The following is a 22,725-nucleotide window of genomic DNA, read 5'->3' as shown; positions in this document are numbered from 1 at the left end:
TTTTAATTTGATTTTAAATAGATTTAAATTAAGCAAGAGGAATTTTAACCATAAAAAATTATAATAAAATGCCATTAATAATGTTAGTCTTCATTAGAGTGTAATAATGGAATTGTAATTAACAAAAATTTACATACTCCCTGTTTCATTAGTAAAGTATTCTTATGAAAAAGAATTAATTAAGAACGTTTTGAATAAATTACCATCAAGTTTACTGTAGATGAATGCAAGTTCAGCAGGAATTTCTAAATGATTCACACCAGCCACTGCTCTGGAGGTTCTTTCTTGCTCCTCTCTCTGTTGTTTTGCTTTGGCGCGTTCTTTGCTAGCTCTTTCAATTTCCGCCCTCTTCGCCATTTCCTCCTTCAATACCTTAAACTTTTCACGTTGCTTTTTGCCTCTGTATATCTTCTGTGCCATTAGCGCCGCTTTTTTCAACGCTTTGTACTTCTTCCTTTCGCGATAACCGCGATAAACCGCTTGAATTAGCACTGTGCTACGTGAGATGTTTAAGAATCTTCTTCTCGCGAGGAATCCTCTAGTATACCTTCATAATTATGAAATTTCATATTAATTATAAGCTTAACAATGATTTTCCAATTTTTCTGTTGAAAACATATTCCATTGCAATTAGTTACCTTTGGACAGTTATGGCAGCCCTTTCCAAAATCAATGCCCTATTGTATTCCAAAGTTCTTTCCAAAGATTCTCTTAAAAACACCCTTGTTAATCCTAATTGATACTGGGATTGAGCTTCCTTGGGCGCAGCTTTGTCCAAAATAATTCGACAAAGCTCCTTGTTGGGTGCTCCTCTGGGCAGATGGGTGGAAACCAGATATCTGTACCGATCCACGAAATGTCCGAAAAGAAGTCGAACCGGGTAACCGGTTTTTCGAATTCGAATCGTTTCTAGCATTCCAGTGTATCGTAATTGTTCCAGTACACAGGGCATGTCGAATTTCATGGGGGCTTTTTCTGTGTTTGGTTTGATGCACCGAACGAACCATGGGTTACATCTGCAAAAATTAATTGAAACGTTCGATTTTTATATTTTCAAGATATGTAGCATTTTATAGATACTAAAATTATTTAAATTTCTAAAATGATAAGGGTTGAAAATACTCTTACTGAGACATGGAATCCAGAAGCTGCTGTAAACTGTCGTGAAACCGAGCAGATACCGTTGGTGTTCTAGGTTTCATGGTGACGAATCTACCATTTGGTTTATTCATGGTTTTATTCGCTTCATGGGTTGTCCTTACGTGCTGGAACATTTTGCTGACCATCTGGAAAAAAAATATAAAATTTTAAGAGATTCTTAATATTTCAAATACCATATCACTCATACATGAATGATGTATGAATTTTTATAAGGGTTTATAAAAATTTACTTAGGAAATTACAAATAATTTGGCAGAAAATTGTTAGTTGATAGTTTTTAGCTTTAAACTCACAGATATTTTACTGCTTATTAATAACTCCACGACATCTGGTCTCAGGGTGTCCCTGTTCTTATCCAAGAAACCTTCAACGTTGTACCAAACTTGGCCAGCATAGTGTTTAATCGCGAATTCAGCAGAATTCATTCTTGGTCTTGAGTACAATTCGCTTAGTGCATGATTGTAATGACACTTTTCCAGGAACGAAAGATCTGTAGCTTTAGGGAAATTGCTTTCATCGTCCAGGAGATGAAGAATACCAACAGGTTTCTTCGCGATTAGGTGAATCACTGGCAAGTTATCCTGTGCATATCAAATACAAAATTTCTTAGTTTTATGTTAGAGGAATTTTATTTTTTAAATAGAATGAATATTTTTGTTCATTTAATTGGATCTATTAAAATATAAAATAATGGAATAAAAAGTTAAATATCAAAGTCATGAAATTTATTAATATTAATTAATAGGATCTAATGAATTTCTTTTGTTTTCGAATATTTAAATTAATTCACTTACTGTGTAATTAATAGTAGTCCAATCAATTTTCTCTTTCGCATACTCTTGCTGCTCCAACTTGAATATATGCTTATTAAAATAAAATTGAAGATTCTCATTTGCATAATTGATACAGAGTTGTTCCAGGCTGTTTTCCGTGAAATTTTCAAATCCAAAAATATCGAGTATCGAAATGGCAGCAGTTTGTTTGGTTCCTTTATAAACTATATGATTCACACGAGCTACTAGCCATGAGAACAGGGAATTGTACAAAGCCTTGGCGAATGCATCCCTGGCATCCAAAGCTTGATCAATGTTTAGTGCCGTGAATACCCTTTCATTTCTTGCTTCCTGTCGACAGAATTAAACACGTTTCGATTAGGAAAATATTCAAACAAAGAATGCAAAATATTAATAAATAATTTATTAAACGAAGATATGAATAGTGATATTTTGCATATGTTCATATTCCAAGTAATTAACAGCATCTCATAACCCATCATTAATTACTTACCGTCGTTTTTGTAGTAAGTGCTCTAATAATCCCATCAGAATTCACTTGAAGAAGATGGGCAGCCCAACGTATCTCCGCATCCGAACCAACCTCAACCCCTTCCTGACCATGTCTCATCTGCTTCCGGTGAAAATAAACATTGCCAAGGTGTAAAACGCTAGCTAGAATCTTGAAAATTGTATCCTGTTCTTCTGACGTGAAACCCAGAACTTGCATTGCTGACAAAAGTGCCTTGAAGTCCTGGACGTCACTCTTCCCATCAATTTCACAGTTTCCACCCTGATAAATTGAAATTATGCACTTGATTCTTAGATTCTGATTAGCGTTGAGCGTATATTGGATGCTTCAAATAACCTGGTTTAAGTAAAAGTATTTATCCGGCGTCAGCAATCCGTACTTGTCCCTGAGCTGCTGATCAAGACCGGCTAGAAGCTCGTAAAACACGTGGTAATTTCTTTCTTCTGACGCTTGGGTGACTATTCTGCTTTTTTCTAACAGATACTGAGTTATTCTTCCACCTACGATCACTCCACTGGAAATGAATTGAATCGCATTGAATTAATTGAGGAAGTGTTTCACTGATTATCAGGAAATTCTTTATTCTTATAAAGCGGGGCTCTCTCCATGGTCCGTCGTTCGAGGGTTAAAGATAATGGCACATACTGCTATAATAATTTTTCAAATCTGTAGTTACTCATTCTATGAAATAAGGAATTGAGCATTTTTTAGCATATCAAGCTGAGAAAATTTAAAATTTAGTGTTTGAAATGAATTACAATTAAAATTCAGAAGACTACTTTAGGGATAAGTGTATATGATACAATAATAATTTTTGTTTTCCTTTAGTAGATGGATACTCACTCTCTAAAATAAACTTCTAAATATTTTCCAAATCTGCTACTGTTGTCATTCCTCGGTGTTTTAGCATTTCCAAAGCTCTCTAATAAGGGCGTTGCCTCGAGAATTTGTTCCGTGACCAGATTGTTTGGTGCTCGATTAACAGCAGCTAGGTACTGCATTACAAGTTTCGTGGATTCCGTTTTTCCCGAACCGGATTCACCGGAAATAACTACCACTTGATTCGCGCTGGCATTATTTGCTGCAGTTACTTGACTGTACGCGGACGAACCGACAGCAAACAGATGACTGCAAATACACCACGAAATTCCGTTAGCCAACAAGCTTTTTCATAATTTTAATTGTGTTTTGTAACTATATTTCTTTTTTATTAGAATATTTGCTGACAGAAAGTTTTTAACTAAAATACTTTATACAACTACATTTTAATTTATTTTTATCTATTTAACTAATCGTTTTTGTTTTTAATTCAATAATTTCAAAAGTCTCGTATTAGAAAAATAATAGAAATTGTCTAAAATTTAATTTAATATAAAAATTGAAATATGCAACTCACGGTGGCAAGGTTCCAAGTATTCGTCCTTCATAGAGTTTCACCTGGTCCAAGCCATAAATATCAAACATTTTATAGGGATTCACCGCTACTAGGATGCTCCCCGTGTACGTCTGTTAATGAAAAATATTTTATTGAATTATACTAAATTTTGTTTGATGATATTGATGGAAGATTTAATTAGCAGAGGACATACGTATATTAATTCCTTGTCGTACCGAATCTTCAGGTTCCATAATAATGAGGCTTCGTTCAGGTCGCTGTAATTTCAATAGTGTTTCAACGTAGCTTTTATTAAATTCAATAATTATTAAATGAAACTTACCTTAACTGAATCATATCCTCAACTCCATTTTGGCCAAGATCTTGTCTCGGTTTCACTCCGCTTAAATTAGTTAGGGTGAATATCTGTGGCTGAAATGTAAAACATACCATTAAGTACAATTCCTTATGCAGTTATTTTCGTCAAACTTCAAGCTTTAATTTTATGTTGCTTTTAAGTAATTAAACCATGTTAGAATTCTATATTTTTAAATCGTCTATTTCGAACAATTACTATTGTCATCCCCTCAGGAGTAAAATTAAAAAAATTCGCAATAAGTGATCGATAATTCAATCAATCGAACTATTCGAAGATTCTCCAAGAAAATTCTCTAAGTTTGAGTCGTCGAAGGCCGACATTAAATTCTTCAGCACCGATTTGCTCGTTTTGTAATGCCACTTTGCGAAGTGTCGACGTCGCGCACACGAGTATACCTCTTCCTCGTCCTTGCAGTTGAAGACACTTTCCTTCAAGCGTAACCTTGACTTTTGAGCATCGTTTCTTGGTTCCAACGCGGATTTCTGCGACTCAAATCTCCCTTCTGAACTTATCTATACGATTCGTGGTACGCTCGATGATCCAAAGGGTTAATATTGAAAATGAAAGCTTCATTTAATAAACATCTATAGAAATAATTTTCTTATCTTTTACATTTTTTTTTTCCACGATAAACAGCTTAAAAAGTAAACTATCATTTAAAGGCATATCCAGGCTTGGTTTTCTTCTTCTTCGACGTGTTCTTTTTTTTTCCCTCCATTTATCAAGATTCGAAAGGAAAGTCTTCCAAAGCAGGCACTTTTGAACGGTGTGTCGTACCAGAACTCTCCTGTTTTTTGCCGGATTTTCTCGACGAATGCGACCTGATCTCCGGGAGAATGCACGATAAAAAAGGAAGATTCGCGCGAATTCACATAAGACGCGAAAGCCACTCACGTGAGACTTAACCGGATACCGAGCTGGCTGAGTTTGCAGTTGCAATTCCATTGGCGTCGCCTGCTTTTCAGCCGCGGGAAACGTAATCTGCTTAGAGAAACGTTTAACTGACATGTTCGTTTATCGCGGCAAACGGAAACCGATCCCGTTACCGGCTTTTAACGAGCCTTGCACAGTCTAAATATGAATATATACTGAAATCTTTCTCCTACTGACATAGTAATTATAAGTTTATTTTATTTCTATTTTCATTTATCATATTAGATCATTTTTAACTTAATTAATATGAATTAATTGGCGCAAGAATTACAGTTACTGCAATGGTACAGCCATAATATTATGGTATTTATAACCCTCGGATGGCGGACCATGGAGAAAGCTCCAATTTTAGTACTTAAGCTCCAATTTGTATTTTATATTTTTATTTTTTAAATTTTACAAAGTTTCAAAATTTCTAATATCTTAATAGGAGGCTTAATTGCCCCTTCTGACCTCCTCCTTCTCCTCCCAATTGTGCTACTGACAATGAGTCACTGATATACTAGAGCACTGACGCTTTAAATGCAATGCAATGCAACTGCATGTATATAATTTCTACACCTATGTGCATCGTCAATTGAACTAAAGACTGCGACTAATCCACGACAATGCTTTGAGAAATCGAATATGAGACACAATCACTGAAGAAAATAATCACTGATAAGTCGAGCTGTTCGCGTTCGTCACGCGAAACAAAATGAACTGAATTATATTGCAGGCCCGTCAACTGGAATTGCATTATGTTATGCTTCATTTTAAAAATACATTGGAACTTTGAACGCATAATAAACTGTAATGTGATGCAACAGGTAGTCGATACAGGATTTCCTCTTGTGCAAGGAAAGTGTAAGATATTTTCAGAAAAATTTCCATTTCAAACAAATTTTACATCATGACTGGTTAGTTACAAAAAAATTAAAATATATCGTGAAATATTTATCTTTTGGACATTTCTGAAAATTTCTAATATTCTGGTTTTCAAGTATTCAGTATTCAAAGCATTAAAATTCCACAAATAACAATTCTTTTTCTAACCGCCCTTCAATTAAATAATTTTTTATTTTTCTATCTTTCGAAGCAAAAATAAATCTGAAGCTCGAGAATTCAGTCTTCAATCCGACATATTCTTCTGAAAATCGACGAATCATTCCCCTAACGTAAAGAAGAGACACGAAAGTGAAAGACAGGAACGCGAAAATACTTTGCAGACAAGATTCTTGCGGATACGTTGTCCTTGGAGCTTGAAAGTGCATATAACGAAGGTGTTGCAAGCAAGCGATCAGCATGCCCCTTTTCGATATACACTTTCACGCTACAATCGATTCGCGTCGTTTTATCAGAGCCGGTGTGGACGTAATTTTCCAAGATACCGAACAGGCCACTTTCGCGGAAGTATTGTATTTCGCAAAGAATGCGCGGCATTCGACGATCGTATTCGACTTTCTACTTCCGACGCATTTGACTAGCCAGTTAAATGGCCACCGAGGAAATCTTGTTTCTCTACCGAATACTTTTCGTTCCTCTTCCTGCGACATTTTTACAATGATCTCGGGAAGCGTTCGTTACCGTAATTGGAATTTATGAGACAGATTTTTTTTGTTTGCACGATTCTATATATGGTCCGTGGGTGTTTTTAACCTTTGAGTGAAGTCTGGAACAATTGAGACTCCAAGGATATTAACTCAAAGTTAAATGTATAATTTTTAAACAAGAGAGTTTCATATGAAATATAAAATTAAATTAAAATTGGGACTCTCTCCATGGTCCGCCATCTGACAGTTCAGAGGATTGTAAGATATGAATAGGATTTCATGACATAAAAGTGTCACAAAATAGTACTTGTAGCACATTAATTTAAGGCTTAAAGTTTAATAAAAATTACTATACAAGCATTCTCAATATTCTTGACACAAAATGACTGACTCTTAATTGAAGCAAACTGTAAATTGATTAATTCACTGTTTTCTTCAATGAAGAATCAGCTTTATATAAAAAATACTAATGAATCTTTTATATACTAATTTTTATCAAGGTGTAAGCTTTAAATTAATATACCATAACTGCCACTTTGTGTTACTTTCATGTCATAAAAATAAATATGTCACATTAGCAACAAAAATTCTGTAATTTACAATATATGGAGAAATTTAATTTTAAATATTTAATCAACCATGCCTGTAGCAATTGCAAAGAATTCCATGCATACAAATATTGATAAAGTTGAAATTGAATAACGAGGATATCGGATCATCTTCCCAGAAACAAACAAGACCAACTAAATTGAATAAACATTTCCAACAACCAGCAGTCTTCTCGCGAATTTTATTCTCTCTGCCATTGTTATTGCGCCAAATAGCCATAGTAAAAAGTCAATGGAACATAGTAAAGAACGTCGACCAACTGGTCGAAGCGAACGTCGCTTTAAGGAAATGCAGAATAACCGGTTGTTCCTTGGCCTCGAAGCAGAGTCGTATTGTTGACTAGCACGTACCCTAACACACTTCCATCTTGTTTCTCTATCCCTTCGAAATAACAACGCTCAACGTAGTTTCATTTTTGAACAATTGACCCATTTGATGACGATAAAAAAGGGAACAAAAAAATAAGAAAACATCGCTGAACGTCGCGGTGAAGAATTCATTAATACTTCTCATGCATCATAATCGAGGTTGTGTCACAGATCTTGCATAACTTATCCGGTCGATCGTTTGAATCGATAATAATTTACTCTTAGACTTGTCCTATTTACACACTCGTCAATATGATAGATTCATCGACTTTTTTTGTGGGAATAGAAAATTAATTTCATACCTTGCCAGCAATCACTGCTTGCACTGACAGAACATTCGCAGCTCTGTGGTACTCCAACACTTCTCCTGGTAACACGTGGCCGACACCTGGGTCGAACCACACCAATTCACCCTGGAAAATAAAAAATTATATTGTAAGTGATGGCTGAAAAATTGGATATTATTAATCATTTCGTCAGAGATAAGTAGATCAGTCATAATTGCCACATAAGGGGGTTAAAAAAATTGTTACATACAGTGAAAATATTATGTTTAATTTTTTTCATTTTTGATTATTCTCGACAAAATTTATTATTGAGAAGGTTTACTTGTGGGAAGAGTTTTTAATTTTTCAAGGGGGGATGAATTGACCTATTTAACCCTCTCCCTCCTAGGTCTTCTGATAAATAATATAAAAATTATTCTTTATCAGTAGAAAAATAAGAATTGCACTTAGAATAGTTAAAAATGTAATTAGTAAAATTAATTAGATGTCTGTAGAGGACACAGGCTTCTTATCACTTCAAGTGCTATAAATTATTTCTATGTTATTTAGTCTCCGTGTCAGACAAACTTTCTAAAATTTAATAAAATTATTCAGAATTCCAAGAATTTTGCATCACAGACTACAGCAGACTTTCGTTATAGTGCCACTCTCTACTATCAAAGCCTACCAAAGTGATACACTTTTATTCCCCCTTTCCCTTCCACCTAAAAATTTGGAAGCTTGATAAATTTTCCACCCCTACAGCTTTCTTCAATATAACGATAGTCTACTGTATTATCAAAACCACAGATGCTAACCGTTTTCACGTTCCATGTTGGACACGACACAGTTTCAATTTTTGCTGCACCATTAGAAGAAGACTGAACTTTCCTTTTTCCTGTACAAAATCCGAAAATCGAGGAGGTTGTAACTGGTGAACTAGAACGTCCACTATTAGCATCGCTGAAAGCTCTAACATGACTATTAGACTTTTTCACATAATTCGACCTTTCTTTACTCTGCTTCGTCGAGATCGCAGTCTCTTTACTCAATTTTCCATGACACTCGATCCCTGGTGGGCTCTCTGTCGAACACTTTCTCGAACTTTTCACATAACTGGGAAGAGTGGTCGTGAGTCTGGTGACCGCGCCGGTCTCTCGATGGGCCGAGCGAAAGTTTTCCATCAACCTGCTCTGAGACTTCGATCTACGCTTCGCTAACTCTTTACATTTCGTTCTATCCCTATCCAACCGTGAATCTCTGGCATCAGTTTCACATTTAGACAAATCCTTCTTCTCTTGGACATCAGACTCCTTGCTCCGGTACGACTGACTTTCTGACGGAAATTCGGACTGAATTTCCACAGAGTCTTCAACCGACTTCGCGTTCTTCCTATCCACCGAAGTGTCCTTCATGTTCTCTATGATCTTCTTCCTGGAAATGGTCCGTTGTCCAGTTTCTACATCGACCCTACCGTCAATACCATCTTTCGAATCAGTCTTGTTATCACAACCCTGAGCACTCTTCGACGTCTTTCGAGACACTTTGGCGTAAAGCGCATTTCTATGAGGGTTAGTTCGCATGTCCACCAAAGGCAAGGTCGCTGGGTAGTAGGGTGTATCCGGTACAGGATCGCGAAGGTGTCTGGTGGTTGTTTTGAACTCCACATCCACGGCTCTTTCTCTGACATGCGAGTGTCCAGGTCTGGGGTATCTGTTCGAACCGTTCAGAGACACCAAGGAACCTCTGACGGTGCCGGCGCTGGTCGGCAGTGACGTCTTTCTTCTTCGAATCCTCCCGTAGACCGGTGGTTCCTTCCTCGCTACCTCCTTGGCCAGCCTAGGGCTGGCCCAATCCTCCGTTAACCTGGACGTCCTCGATGCGTGAACAATCTTGGGCAAGGTCGACGGTCTCGGCACAAGGCCGCGATTAATGTCCTGCAGCTTGTTGGTGACTGCCAGGAAATCACAGGCCGACCTGGACTCTCTCTCATCTTCTCTGCCCCACCCGGTGTTCCGCGGCGCGTTCTTCGAGAAACTGGTGGAGGTGCCACCTTTCGCCTCTGAACTTTCTAGCTTCTCCTCTCCGTGATGCCTGCCACGCGAGGCGGCGATTGGAACGTCTACGCTGGCACGTTTCTGGATAATATCCTGCCTGGACACTTTTCTGACACCTTGATGAGATTGCGCCACCCGGATTGAGTCCTTATGAGCCCTCCTACCTATGGAGGGTAGAGTCTTTGGTCTTTCCAACTGATCCCTGTCCACATCTATGGATCTTCTTCTTCTCCCTGATGGATTCTCTTTCTCCTCCCTGTCTCTGTTGTATCTCTTCAGGATTTCCTTCCGGGACACTGCTACGTCCCTCGGAACCGTATGGAAGCTCTCCTGGACAGGGTGTTTGTAGTCCAACGGGTGATACTCCGGGTCCAGGTACCTCGGGCGAGCGGAAGAGTGGTACCTCCTAACGCGTTCCGTCGATCCGCTGGAATTCGGAGCGGAATTCGTATCTGGGTCTGGGCCAGCGGAATTATGCAACGCGCGTCGAACGGATAACGGTTCCGCGGCAGCGTAGAAAGCTTCCGAGCGCGTGTTTCGCGAGGAAAACCGATTCCTCGAGGTCGACGATCGCGTAGACCCGCGCTCGGCTTTCTTGTTCCGCGCAAGCGTCGGCTCCATGTTGCGTACCTTCGGTCAACGTTCGATTTTAATCGACATTATATCGACTTTCTTCGATCCTCGCTCGGCAAGAGAGACCGCGAACGCGTTCCGTACTTTCAATTCGCCACTTCGATGATTCTTATCGTTCGGTGAAAGAAAGAAGTACCGTGTGTTACGTGGGAACTCGTTTCGTTCGACAAGCGTAACAATGATTTATCGTAACTTTGATATTAGAGAAGAAATATTCGTTTACGAGTGTGTATGACATTTTTAAGGACCACGGTAACGGTAACGTCAATTATATCACAAACAGACCACGAAGCGTGTAATTTAGCAAACTTGCCGGCCGTTTTCAGCCTGCACCAGTTTAACACCGGTTAACACTTGACCTTCTTATCACTCCCGATCGTACCGAGTTCTACCGGCTATTACTTTCTTGCCTAACCAGATTACTAACAGCAGTTTTCATCTAGAATTTTCTAACCGACACCTAAGTTCACTAACGTCACCCTGATTCATAGTCCTCCTAAGTGGTTCAGGGTTCAAGGTTAACGAATGCCCCAGGCGTCATTGGTCATCGCTGTTCTTTCTATTTATAGAAAGTTCGTGCAAACATGACCCAGCTCGTAAAATCGCCAGCAAAGAGTGTCAGTGATCCTGCTTTCATCCTATGAGATCATCGCTGTTTTATGTCCTTTTGAAACAAACGCGTCTTCGGATTATCCCGTTTATCTTTAGAACGTCTCAAAGACTTCCTAATTTTTTTCTTCTCTTTTTTTAGAAAGTGATTAATGATCCAAGGATTTAAATCTTCGTACAGGTAATTATTGAACAAAGAGTAAAATCAATTGAAAACTCTGAACACGTCCGGACAGAGATCTGAACCAATCCTCGGGCACAATACTGTCGTGAATTTTAAATTCGCTTTAAGGGAGTTAGGAGGCCACCAAGGCGATTACTATCGGGAACATTGGGTCAGCAGTCTCGAAAAATCGGTGCTCCCCGTAGAATGCGTTAACGGTCATCCGATGCGACGTTTCGGGAATACGTTTACGCGTTTCACCTGCTGGCACGTTCATAGAAAATCTTCCGTACACTCTGGATTTAAATATCCGTTCACCCGAGATACCTGGTAAATGAAATCTTCAATTAAATCCACCGTTCTAATCGAATTCCGCTCGACATACTTTTTCAACCAACTTCCACTGCGCGCATACCGAAATTCTAAATTCAATGTCTATTAATAAATCTTTGGAATTTTCTATCCGTGAATGCAGCCTGTCCTATCTTTCTCTTTCTCACAATCCCACACGTCCTTCAACTCGTTTCACAAGCTAGTTTCACGCACAAACACGTTCCCAGGCCTTGTCCAATGACGAACACCATGAAGAAGAAAAAAAAGAAGAACCATATTTCCAACTTCAAAATCCTCCTTTCGAACTCGGATTTCCACGATCCGTGCTACTTCCTCGAGAAAAAAACCGGGTCAAATGGAAATTTCTTGAAGGACACCTTGATGGATGACTCCTCAGGGATGGGCGCACGATTTGGGTAGGGTTAATGGGTGAAAAAAATGTGGAACGAAGAGGAATATGGTTTCACGATCCGGACGCGAGGATGTTCGATGCAACACTGGAAGTTATACGCCTCTTCTCCGCAACAATTGCTGTCTGCTCGCAGTGGCGTACACCTTTTTTTTAATTAAACCACCAATTAATTAGGCAGTTATGACCATAGGTCTGACAGAGGGTTTTCTATGAAATTTTTTGGCACTTTATTTTTTCATGATTTTATTTCTTGTTTTGTCTGTTTGATTGTCGGGAGGTGGTGAAGTTTTTTATGGAGGATTATTGCTGACTTTCTGTTAGTGCTGGCGCCAGTGTATCGAAGTGCTTTGGGGTGGAACCAAGCGTGCCTCTCTTCTTATATAAATTACGCGCTAAATACGCGTACGCCTACGTGGAGGTAGGCTGGATATAGGTTGTGGCCGCCGGGAAGCGATTCTCTAACTAGCCACCGTGGCGAGTTGCAGAAGCAGCATGGACTATCGATGGTAAAAACCGATTGTGTTCGCAGAAACGTTCGAATCATGTTCATAGTACGAGTTTGATGTAGGCATTCTTAATTAAAATAGTGTTCTTAATTGTTCCTCTTTGAACTTTTGTGATTCCTTTTACTTATGGCTTTCTGGATGATTGCGAGAGTTGTGTTAGGTGTCTTGATGGATCTGTGTGTAAATTCAATTTTGAAATATTTCTTTTGTTCATTGCATTTATATAATAGAAGTGGAATGTGTAAAAAGATCATTAGTCTGATAATTATTACCCAAGAGTGAAATGAAGAATTTATTTTAAATTTGTTAAAGTTACATCAATTGTTTGTCATTAGACTTGGTAAAGTTCTTTAACTATTAAATAAACGAATGAATTAATTGTTCTATTATTCCTTGAACAGCATTGGGGCTTTCTCCATGGCCCGTCATCCGAGAGTTAAGAATTAGTTTAACTTCTTCGTTTCATTGAAAATCCAAAAATTAATAATTTTATTATTTTACATTTAAAAAAAAAAAAATTGAAGGTTTTATAAAGAAAAATCATGGTTTATACTAAAATGAAGCTTCTGTTGGATTTCATCTAAACACTATGTAGTCAGCTAAGATTAATCAAGACACGTTGTCATTAGAGTGATTTGAAACCGTTTCCCTGTTACTCAGACGTATTCAGCTGAGTTCTCACTTTTACTCAGGACGGTATTACACTGGTCCAATCACGAGTAATGAGCTGGTGAATAATTGAGGAAGACATCGTCGTTGAGTAGCGTAACCAATTTTATAGAAAATTGAAGTAATGTAACACATTGCTCCATCTGCAATAATTAATGTAGCATATTTCCTTTAGCGGGCTATTTTTGTCAATTTTCTTTATCTCAATATTTTTTAATAAATTTAGAATAAAAATTTTAAACCCCGACTCTTTTGAACATTTAGTCCAACTCGAACCGTAATTGCTACTTAAAAGAAAACAGCTTATACTGTTTCATAATGAGTCATTGTGTTCAGTCACATCTCTCACGAGTTCTTCTATTTAAATAATTGGTCCCTATTTGTTCGCTAACAGACAGCTATAAGTTATTACATAAGATAATACTCATTTATGAAATTAACTTTTGCGGAACGAATTAATTACTCAATTTTATATACAATTTTTTTCTGAATATTTAATTTCAAGCTTGACTAAATAATTTGAAAATTCCAGCATATTGCAAAATAATTAATCTCTAAATTTTAATCAGTAATTAGTATTTGATAGAATAGATAAAAATAAAGTGAAGATTGAACGTTAAAATTACAATTAACCCTTTTTATTCGATATTTTCTACAGACGATAGAAATTTCGTCATATATAATTTATTATATTTTTCAAAATTTGGAAAAAGATTAAAATGTCAGTAATTAACCTTTTCCATCCCCTCCCCCATGAAATTATTATTTGTGACACTTTCCATTTTTTTATTTTCTAAATACTAATTTACCCTAAAAATGTTAAGTAATTTTCATTTTACAAAATTTACTAAATTCATTAAAATTAATTATCATCTGTGCTAAATTAATTACCATCAATTTTATAATTAGTGGCTCGAAGGGTTAATCATCAAATGCTCTATATTATTATGTAAAATTTTGCAAAATAGTAGAAATTTTGCAGTAGTATAATGGCGAGTAATGGCGAGTAGAGTGGGATTAGGTCGTCGGACGAAGCAACACGAAGCGCAGAGGCATTCGAAAGTGGCTGGCTCGCAAGGCGACGCAATTGCGTGTGCACAGATCATTGACTCCGACCACGCAACAATCCCTGCTACGATCCTGACCACGTAAATATTGTGCAACGCCACAATGAACCGAAAGCTACTCATTATTTTCTTTTCTTTTTATACGAGCAACAATGTATTTCAGTATCCTTTACCCTTGTGCGATTTAGGCGTGTCACCGTGATGTTATTTTCTTTTGCAACATGAATAAGTTTTTATCACACAATAGGAAAGTTACTAACCATTTCTCTTTTGAATAAAAACAGTAATATAGTAGTTTTCTTTGTACGTATTTTTCGTTGAATAAGTTATTTTAGGATAGATTAGGTTGATTCATAAATTCAATAATATTTTGCAGAATATGGCAAATTATAATACCCAGAGAATGTAATTTAATATTTTTATAAAAATTTGTCATTTTATTGAATACTTGAAAATTTGTCTAATAATAGGACATAATAATATTGATATTTTGGAAAAGAAATAAAAATAGTAAAATGATTGGCTCACCTTTTGCCACTCGGTGTACATCTTGAGAGACCGTTAAAGCGTTATCCAAAGAAGATAAGCTCCCCTCATTTTGCAAAAGCAGGTGAGGTTGTTCTTCGCTTCCTATAACAAACAATTTTTTTATTACAACTAGTCGCTAATTAAAATCAACGAGTAAACTTAGAAAATTATTGTAGGAAGTCGACCAATTAAATCATAAAAACGTGTCGCAGACGTCTATCATAATTATCCAATTAAGTCCAATTATCGGAAAAATCAAAGTTAATTATAAATTCAATTAACCAGACGAAGCGGTGTCAATTAAAGTTTAATTGATCATGATCTACCTGAATTCTCCAAAATCTTGATTAATCTGAGTTGTAGGAAGCTGTTTAGCGGAATTAATAAATGTATAGGAGAGTTAATTGTATCGCCGATTTATTGAACTCTCATCGTGTCCGTACATTTGCACGAAAACAAACATACGTCTAACATATATACACATATACACATACAGCCAACTTAGAATATCGCATGCCTCCAGAATAAATTGCAAAATATCCCTGTTCTCAATTTACAAAAATCTACCTTAACCTTTTCTCCATTCATTAAAACTGAATATTAATGAATGAATGAAATTAACACCAATCCCATTCATTCGCAGAAGTAATTTAAATTTCATCAAGATAAAATTTTTTTTGCATCGAAAGAAAACATCCTACTAAACGAATCATAAACGTTCAAATAACGTCACAGACTTCGGGAACACGTGATTGGAAAGACTAACTCGTGTTTACGAACCGGAAGCACCGTGCACCGTCTGATTATCATTGGACTTCCGGTATCGTTGACAACCCTAAGTGCGAAACAACGGTCCGAGAAGAGAAGCTCGAGTTTTTCCATCTTCAGTGAGTAGATTGAAGAATGATTAGGTATACCAGTCGTGTAGTCAGATTCCAGAACGTGATTGGAATAGGAAAGGATTGATCGGTTAACATCGTGTTTACTATCGAGAAGAATTTACAAATTCCAACGTGGTCAAATATGCTGACCTTGAATTAAGTTCGAACTACTGAAATATGGATTTTTGAAATCTGAGTATTAAATTGTCTTAGAATTTTTTGCATTCGATCTGCAAAATCTAATACCCATTTTGATTACTTAAATTAATTTTAAAAAATTCTATTTTATATACGTAAAATATATAAAAGAAATAATTATCATTTGAATGGTAGGTCATTGATATTGATCTACGGCGTTTCAGAAAGACCGGAAGGGTTGCGAAGCGTTCTGTATTTGCGTGAAGAAACGATACCTTGATTCAAAAAATTGAGATATCCATGTTACGTTCTTATGATTCACGATTTCTGCAAGATCATTGGGGACAAAGAAAAAGGTTCTTGTTCTCTCGACACGTTCGAAAAGAGACTACTATTAAAATCGACTGGTTCGCGTTCCTGAAATGCCGGAACTGTCGCAAGAAACGATTTACGGTTTCAAAAGATGAAGAAACGACGATTAGGCTCCCTCTCTTCTCTTTAGCGATCGTGCTATGCTTGAAACGTTCAATACCGTTTATTGTTCGAGAGAAAGTGGAAGAAATGTTTAGCCCACGATGCGTAAAATTTTTGTATAAAATATTTCAACACCGCGTGCTAATCGAATTTCCTTGTGAATTGAACACTCTCGTGTTTTGTAAAGAATGAAACTGTTAATTTTATTTCACTGAATATTGCAACGTGGCGAAACGTCGGGATTTCTTTTTAATTTATTACTATAATATTTCATAGTGTTTGATTATTTAGATTTAGATAAATGAAGAAGTTAATATTTGTATTTTTCTTCTAATTTAATTTAACGCGATCAAAGAACAATACGTTGAGAAATTTGTTTAAAAAAATTATTACAGTTTTTAATTTTGCTAAGTTGACAAATTATTCATGTTAGAGTTTGATGAATTGAAAAATTTCAAGTTTTGTTTATTTGAATATAATTATTAATATTCAATTAGCAAATATATTGAGGATGATCACTTCACTTTTGGTATTGTAATAAATGTTATGTATCATTGAAATCGAGAAGAACATTTCTCTGTAGAAAGTGGAAATTTCACCGACTGTTACGTTCATCTAAAATCTTCCATCTCATTCTTGTTACAATCATCTTGATTCAATTTCTGTCATCGAGAATCTAAAGTAAATATTAGAAAAAAATTATTTTGAAAGGGGAATTTCGTTATTAAATTAATTTTTCATGTGTTTATCATTTTCGATGCTTTCTACATTTACTCATTTTTCTAGTTTTCTTTCTATTAATTTTTCATATACTTGTTATTAGCTACTTTCTATAATTAACCCTTCATATATTGGAAGGATAATTATTTTGAAAGGAACAGCTTGTTTGCAAAAGAATTTTTTCTTTTTGTTTACTCAAGCTGCGTTGTTATTACTGCAACCACTTCAGTTCTTTGAACCATTTTAAATCAGAGCGAATGTAACAATAGAATCGATTGTGTTTTACTTCATCGATAAAACAGATCGATCCTGTCCATCTAACGAGCTGCTATAAACATTTCAATGTCATTGTAAAAGTGATTGGCTAACTATCCTCGCCATTTCCCCTAGTCAATGGAACACGTTTAAGGATACGAAAGGACAATGAACAATCGATGGTGTCGAAAGGCCAAATTGCCGTCGCCATTGTTCCCCGTCGTCGTGTTTTAGAGTTACGCCTCTGCTATATTCAGTCATGACTACTCTAAAGAGTAAAACGTAGAGTCTAGTGAGCTGTGTATTCGAGCAGAGGCGACCGATCGAGGGTGACTAACCAAATTAGCATAAGATTGCAAAATACATTCCAATGTGAGAAGGACACCAGGAGGTGTCCTTTTACTGATGGATTTAACCGATTCTCTCGATCATGTACACGCGCATCTAATCGTCTGCTAAAGAAAAGTGTGAATCATCGGTATCGGTAATGGTATTTCAAATTGATGAATATTATCGGTTATAAATTTTAGATGATATGAGCGGGAATAATAAATTGTTTGTACAAGTGTAGAAGTTTGATAGATGCAGATGCTACTACATGTTTTTAGATGTATTAAAATTTGGACATTATAATATGAATATTTAATGCACAAATATTATGTTATTCTAAATTTAGAGAATTAGTTAACAAAAGATTGTTAAAGATATTGCTAGATCTATAAGATTGTTATTTTAGAAAAATTTGAAAATGACAGGTATTAAACTTTAATGTATTGTGTGTTTGTGATTTTAAATCGATTTCAAATTCTCAATTTGGATGCATCTATATGAAATGATTCTTCCTCCAACAATTAACAAAAACAATAACATTAAAAAATATTAAAACCGGCACATGAAACCAACTCATTATACGTAAAGAAACATTCACTTGAAATGTAAATGAAAAATTCTGGCCATTCATTTAAATCACACAAGAAATTCGAATAGAAAAAGAATTAACACGCGCCCGTCCTCTTTCAGTGACGGCCGATATAATATTAAAAGCACAAAGCCATTGGACGGATACGAATAATTACGGTTTCAGAGGACAAGATTAAAAATTTACCTGTTATACGACGATACCTGAGGCCTAACAGGTCATTGACCTACCTACAAAAGTATTTCTAAAATATTACTGATATTCTCAATGAAAGTCACTGTAATTATTTTAACACGAACATATTCTGTCGATTCAAATTTCGGCCACTATGCGTTATCTTTATATCAGAATCATTTTAATTTCAGATTAGACTGAGATGAATAATTTTATATAAATCAATATTTTGACATATGATATGAATTACAACCTTCAGGTCTTAATATTTTCTCATCTGTTCAAACTTTTGAACAATTTTGATAAAATTGTTTACCATTTAAACTTCAATATATTCATTTAAAAATAGTAAATCATCTATGAAAAATTAAATGTAATTATATATGTATGTCAATATTTGCATATACCTAGTTAAATTAGATCAGTTTTAATGGCGTGTTATAAAAATGTTTTTGTAATTCCGTGACCTGGTGGTATTAGAATCAGAAGGTCTTTACATGGTACGCTGGACTCGTCCCAGAAAATAATACGAAATTACAGCGACAAATCGTCGCTGCAGCTACGATACGGTGAAATAAGTTTTCAGGGCACGGAATAAATTGCCTTCCGTTTCGTTGAAATGGTTAATTTGCTTCTGTCAAATCGTTCAGCAAGACAAATTGACCATTGAAAAAAGTTGCGAAATGAGAGGAAAGAAAAACTAGGTATATAAATATTTTATGTGATCCATTTTCTGTAAATCTACGTGGGAATAAAATGAGAAAATGTATTAAATTTTCTTTTACCATCAGTCTTTGCTAAAGATTTGAAAATTTTTTAATTCTCCGTGGTATGGAATCTAATTTACAAATGGAAGGCATTTATAAAGAGAAAAGATGAGACTGTGCCTAACATTAGCAAGAATTGGAGAAAGAGATTTTCGTGAGACAAAGCCACGAAACCGAATCTAACATCGAAGAGAATCAGGGTTTCGTCGAGGAGGTATCGGGGTCAGACAGAGAAAGCAGCAGCTCGACTACAGTGATACAAGGATCTTATGTAATTCATAATCGCACCTCTTCTTTATCGAAATAAAAGACACGCAAGGGATTACTTATCTCCGTCAGCACAATTGTGAATAACGACCATGCACGTTGCACGCAGTGTCTTTAACCCTTTGATGACGGGCCATAGAAAGAGCTCCAATTTTAATTCAATTTTGTATTTCGTATTATCTTCTAAATTTTACTGTTCCTTTTAGGTTAATATCCTCGCAAATATATGTTTCGTAAGTTTAACCCAGACTCTACTATTTAAAGATTAAATAAAGGATGATTTGTGATCACCATTCAATATAGTTCTTAACTTATCTTTGTAAGAATTAAATTTTTCCAATTTTCTAAATATTCTCTTTTAATTTTCAACATTATAAATAATATCTTATGTAATTAAAAAATTTTATGGGATGCAAATTTTTAAAAAATCCATATGTGTCTTAATTACAATTAAATTAATGTTCGATTGAAATAACGTAAAATAGTGTTTGAAGATTTTTATTTCTAATTAATGAAATCAGTGATTGAATAGTTCAATTTCATGAAATAATACACTGTATCTATTTGCTTCTACATACCAATTAATTCGAGTACGATTTCTATTGCCGCGGGATTATTTCGCAAATATTGTCGAGATTGTGAAAATATTTATTAGCTGCGTTGTAATTGGAAGAAGTTGTTATGCCGTTCGTTGAAAGTTCGATTGCGAGTGATACGAAACGAGTTAAAATTCACGGTGAAAGTGCTTCCTAAAGGCTGCTCTCTTATCGATGCAGTGATTGGAAGCTTCAAAAGCGACAAGCGTGGCAAATGAGGTAATTAATAACGATTTGTAATTAACAATAGAGTAGGTACGATGTAACTGAAATGCTGTTTTATACAAACTTTATATTTCTTTGTATTTATCTCTTTAATTCTGCTTTGATTTCTCCATTTACGTAAACCATTTATGTCTGATCATGCATGTTCAGGATAAATAAAATCAATCTGTCAGTAACAGGAAATTGCAAATAAGTTTCATGTCTGAGCCTGTTCTAAATTTCAAATGAAATCTGAGCTTTCAATCTATACGTGAAAATATATGTTACTAATTAGATAAACATTTGTATGATAATAAGTTAAGTTAAGTTAATAAGATGGAAAATTGTGACTTTTTGGAATATAAGTATTTCTTATGAATTTATAAATTTGTAAAGTTCGAAATTTTTATTTTGTACATTTCTTATAATATTAAATGAGGAAGACATTCTTCGTTGCATCGTTTAGCGATCCATTAAATATTTCACCGCTAATATCTTTTCACCACGTTCGAACTTTTGCGTGACATGAATGAATGTTAATAACGGGACAAGTATCTTTCTCCAGCAACAGCGAAGAGGTCACACGATTCACTGTCCTTGAATACTTTCGCCTAATCGGGCAACTAGATCGAACTGTATCTTGGTCTTGTTACAAAAAGAATTTAATTAAAATATTTAGGACCTCAGTAATAAGTTAAAACATTCCATAAAGTAACATATTAATGATCAAATTTTTATACTAATCACATTATAAACCTTTGGAAATTAACTTTAACCCTTAAACAGTGGAGCCTGGGTCAACTGAGACCCAAACTTACAAAACATATGCAAGGATATTAAGCTAAAGCTAAATGTATAATTTTTAAATAAAAGAGTTCCATATATTGGAAGATTAATTTTTAAAGGCTTTCTCCATGGTCCGTCGTTCGAGGATTAAAAAGATAAAGCTTCACATTTAGATATAAAGAATGATAAATAATTTTTTGCATAACATAAATGACATATTTTCCCATGAAACATTTTTATTCGCCGATGGGTGAATAAACATTCACTATGTTTACGACATGGCCGGGTAAAATGAATAAAATCCGTCCAGTCTGCACGGGTAAGGAATGCCGTTGTCTCGGAAGGAGCGACTGGTCTGGCTCGATCGGCAACGTGACACAGGGATCACGCATGAGACTCCACGTTTATGGCAGCGAAAGGATACGGTCCTGGTAGGTAGGGTCCAATGGCATTCGTTGTCTCGCAGCATCCGGACGACGGAATACCTGGCGTAGCTTGGGTGTCACGGTGCACCGCGCCATTTTAAAATCGATCGGAGCTTATCTCGAGGAACGCGTCTGACGCGTGAGAAGCGCATGTCTTAACCACTCGTTGATGTCTCCGCGTACCATTCCTTCTCTACTCACTTTAGAAGCTTCCCCTTGGGCCCTTCCGTTTTCCTGACTATGGTTCCCTTGATTTTCTGTTCCAGACGATGGTGCGACGTCACCTCTCAGGTTTCACTGACGATGTACACGCGATCCAGCCACGAGGATGGGAACAAAGGGACCGATGGAAAGGAGAAGTGAAACGGAGAGGAAAAACTGAGACGCGACCGGGGATCCTCGATCAGCACAGGTATTTCCACGCGTGGTCACTTTGAACTTTTATTCTGCAGGATGAGCCTGGACACGGTTCCAGGACTCCTCCACTGTTTCTCGTTTTCCTTTCGACGATTCAAGCGTTCCCGGACGACCGGACACACCGACTGCGTTCTCGACGCGATTCTGGATCGTGGTATGCGGTTGTTCGACCTCGCCTAAGAACACCTTAGTTCTTCCCGGCGACGCTCGGCGCCACTGTACGATCCTCTGTACCGTTACACGCGTTACAGGTGACTCGTGGAGTCCCCTTTTGTTACCCGTCGATGTCCTCTGTCTACCTGCGCACTTTCGTGAACCGTCTTGTTCGCCATCGGCTACCTGTACACAGGTGTGCTCAGCTGCATACCACGACTCCCAAATGCACCAGTAGGACAACCCCAAACGGGTCATCTAATCGCCGGCCATTGTCCTCGTACGGGACCCCCGGGGACCAGGTCTGACTTATTGGCTGCTTTTCACTTTTGCTTCAACTGGGTCTTCATACCAGTTGACGAAACGGTATAGGTCCGAGTTTAGTGGGACGGAATGAGGGAAATGGGTGATGGTAATTTGACGAGTGGATGGATTTTTTGGGGGGGGGCTTAATGATGTTCTATGGTCTCATTGTTGGATTTTTTGGTTTCTACGTGAGGAGGTGATATTGGAGGATTAATTAGGTATTTAATGTGTAATTAATTAGGGAAATTTAGAGGGAGAAATTAAATATTTAATTGAAGTAATTAATGACTTTGGACTTGATTAGATTGAATTTCTTCGGGATGTAGCATACACGTCCA

At 36.5% G+C, this 22,725-nt stretch overlaps 2 protein-coding genes across 5 annotated transcripts in view; both read right to left on the bottom strand.

The window, feature by feature from the left end:
• Positions 1-22,361, bottom strand: part of LOC117604657 (Myosin 10A) — a 61,415-nt gene extending 39,054 nt beyond the window's left edge. The window contains exons 1-14 of one of the 4 annotated variants that reach the window (XM_076689239.1): positions 21,713-22,361; positions 14,906-15,007; positions 7,965-8,075; positions 4,185-4,273; positions 4,056-4,119; positions 3,863-3,972; positions 3,310-3,594; positions 2,803-2,980; positions 2,449-2,727; positions 1,956-2,285; positions 1,455-1,742; positions 1,129-1,286; positions 639-1,016; positions 204-547 (exon numbers count right to left, since the gene is read on the bottom strand). In XM_076689239.1, coding sequence (XP_076545354.1) covers positions 204-547; positions 639-1,016; positions 1,129-1,286; positions 1,455-1,742; positions 1,956-2,285; positions 2,449-2,727; positions 2,803-2,980; positions 3,310-3,594; positions 3,863-3,972; positions 4,056-4,119; positions 4,185-4,273; positions 7,965-8,075; positions 14,906-14,926 — 2,635 coding nt within the window. In that variant the 5' untranslated portion in view covers positions 14,927-15,007; positions 21,713-22,361. Of the gene's footprint in view, positions 1-203; positions 548-638; positions 1,017-1,128; positions 1,287-1,454; positions 1,743-1,955; positions 2,286-2,448; positions 2,728-2,802; positions 2,981-3,309; positions 3,595-3,862; positions 3,973-4,055; positions 4,120-4,184; positions 4,274-4,615; positions 4,804-7,964; positions 8,076-14,905; positions 15,008-21,712 lie in introns of those variants that run through there. The other 3 variants (XM_034324981.2, XM_034324983.2, XM_076689240.1) reach the window with 3 other exon arrangements.
• LOC117604659 (uncharacterized) lies at positions 8,505-12,966 on the bottom strand. Its single transcript, XM_034324985.2, has one exon. It carries the CDS (start codon positions 10,604-10,606, stop codon positions 8,654-8,656), a length of 1,953 nt encoding a protein of 650 aa, XP_034180876.2. The 5' UTR covers positions 10,607-12,966; the 3' UTR covers positions 8,505-8,653.
• Positions 22,362-22,725: the final 364 nt, after the last annotated feature.

The sequence above is a fragment of the Osmia lignaria genome, chromosome 7, assembly GCF_051020975.1.
Source record: "Osmia lignaria lignaria isolate PbOS001 chromosome 7, iyOsmLign1, whole genome shotgun sequence".
Lineage (NCBI taxonomy): Eukaryota > Metazoa > Arthropoda > Insecta > Hymenoptera > Megachilidae > Osmia > Osmia lignaria.
Note: the sequence above shows the minus strand (reverse complement) of the source record. Positions and strands in the feature narration are given on the sequence as shown.

Coding starts and splice junctions, on each gene's coding strand:
- LOC117604659 (XM_034324985.2), bottom strand. CDS start 10,606: ATGGAGCCGACGCTTGCGCGGAACAAGAAAGCCGAGCGCGGGTCTACG.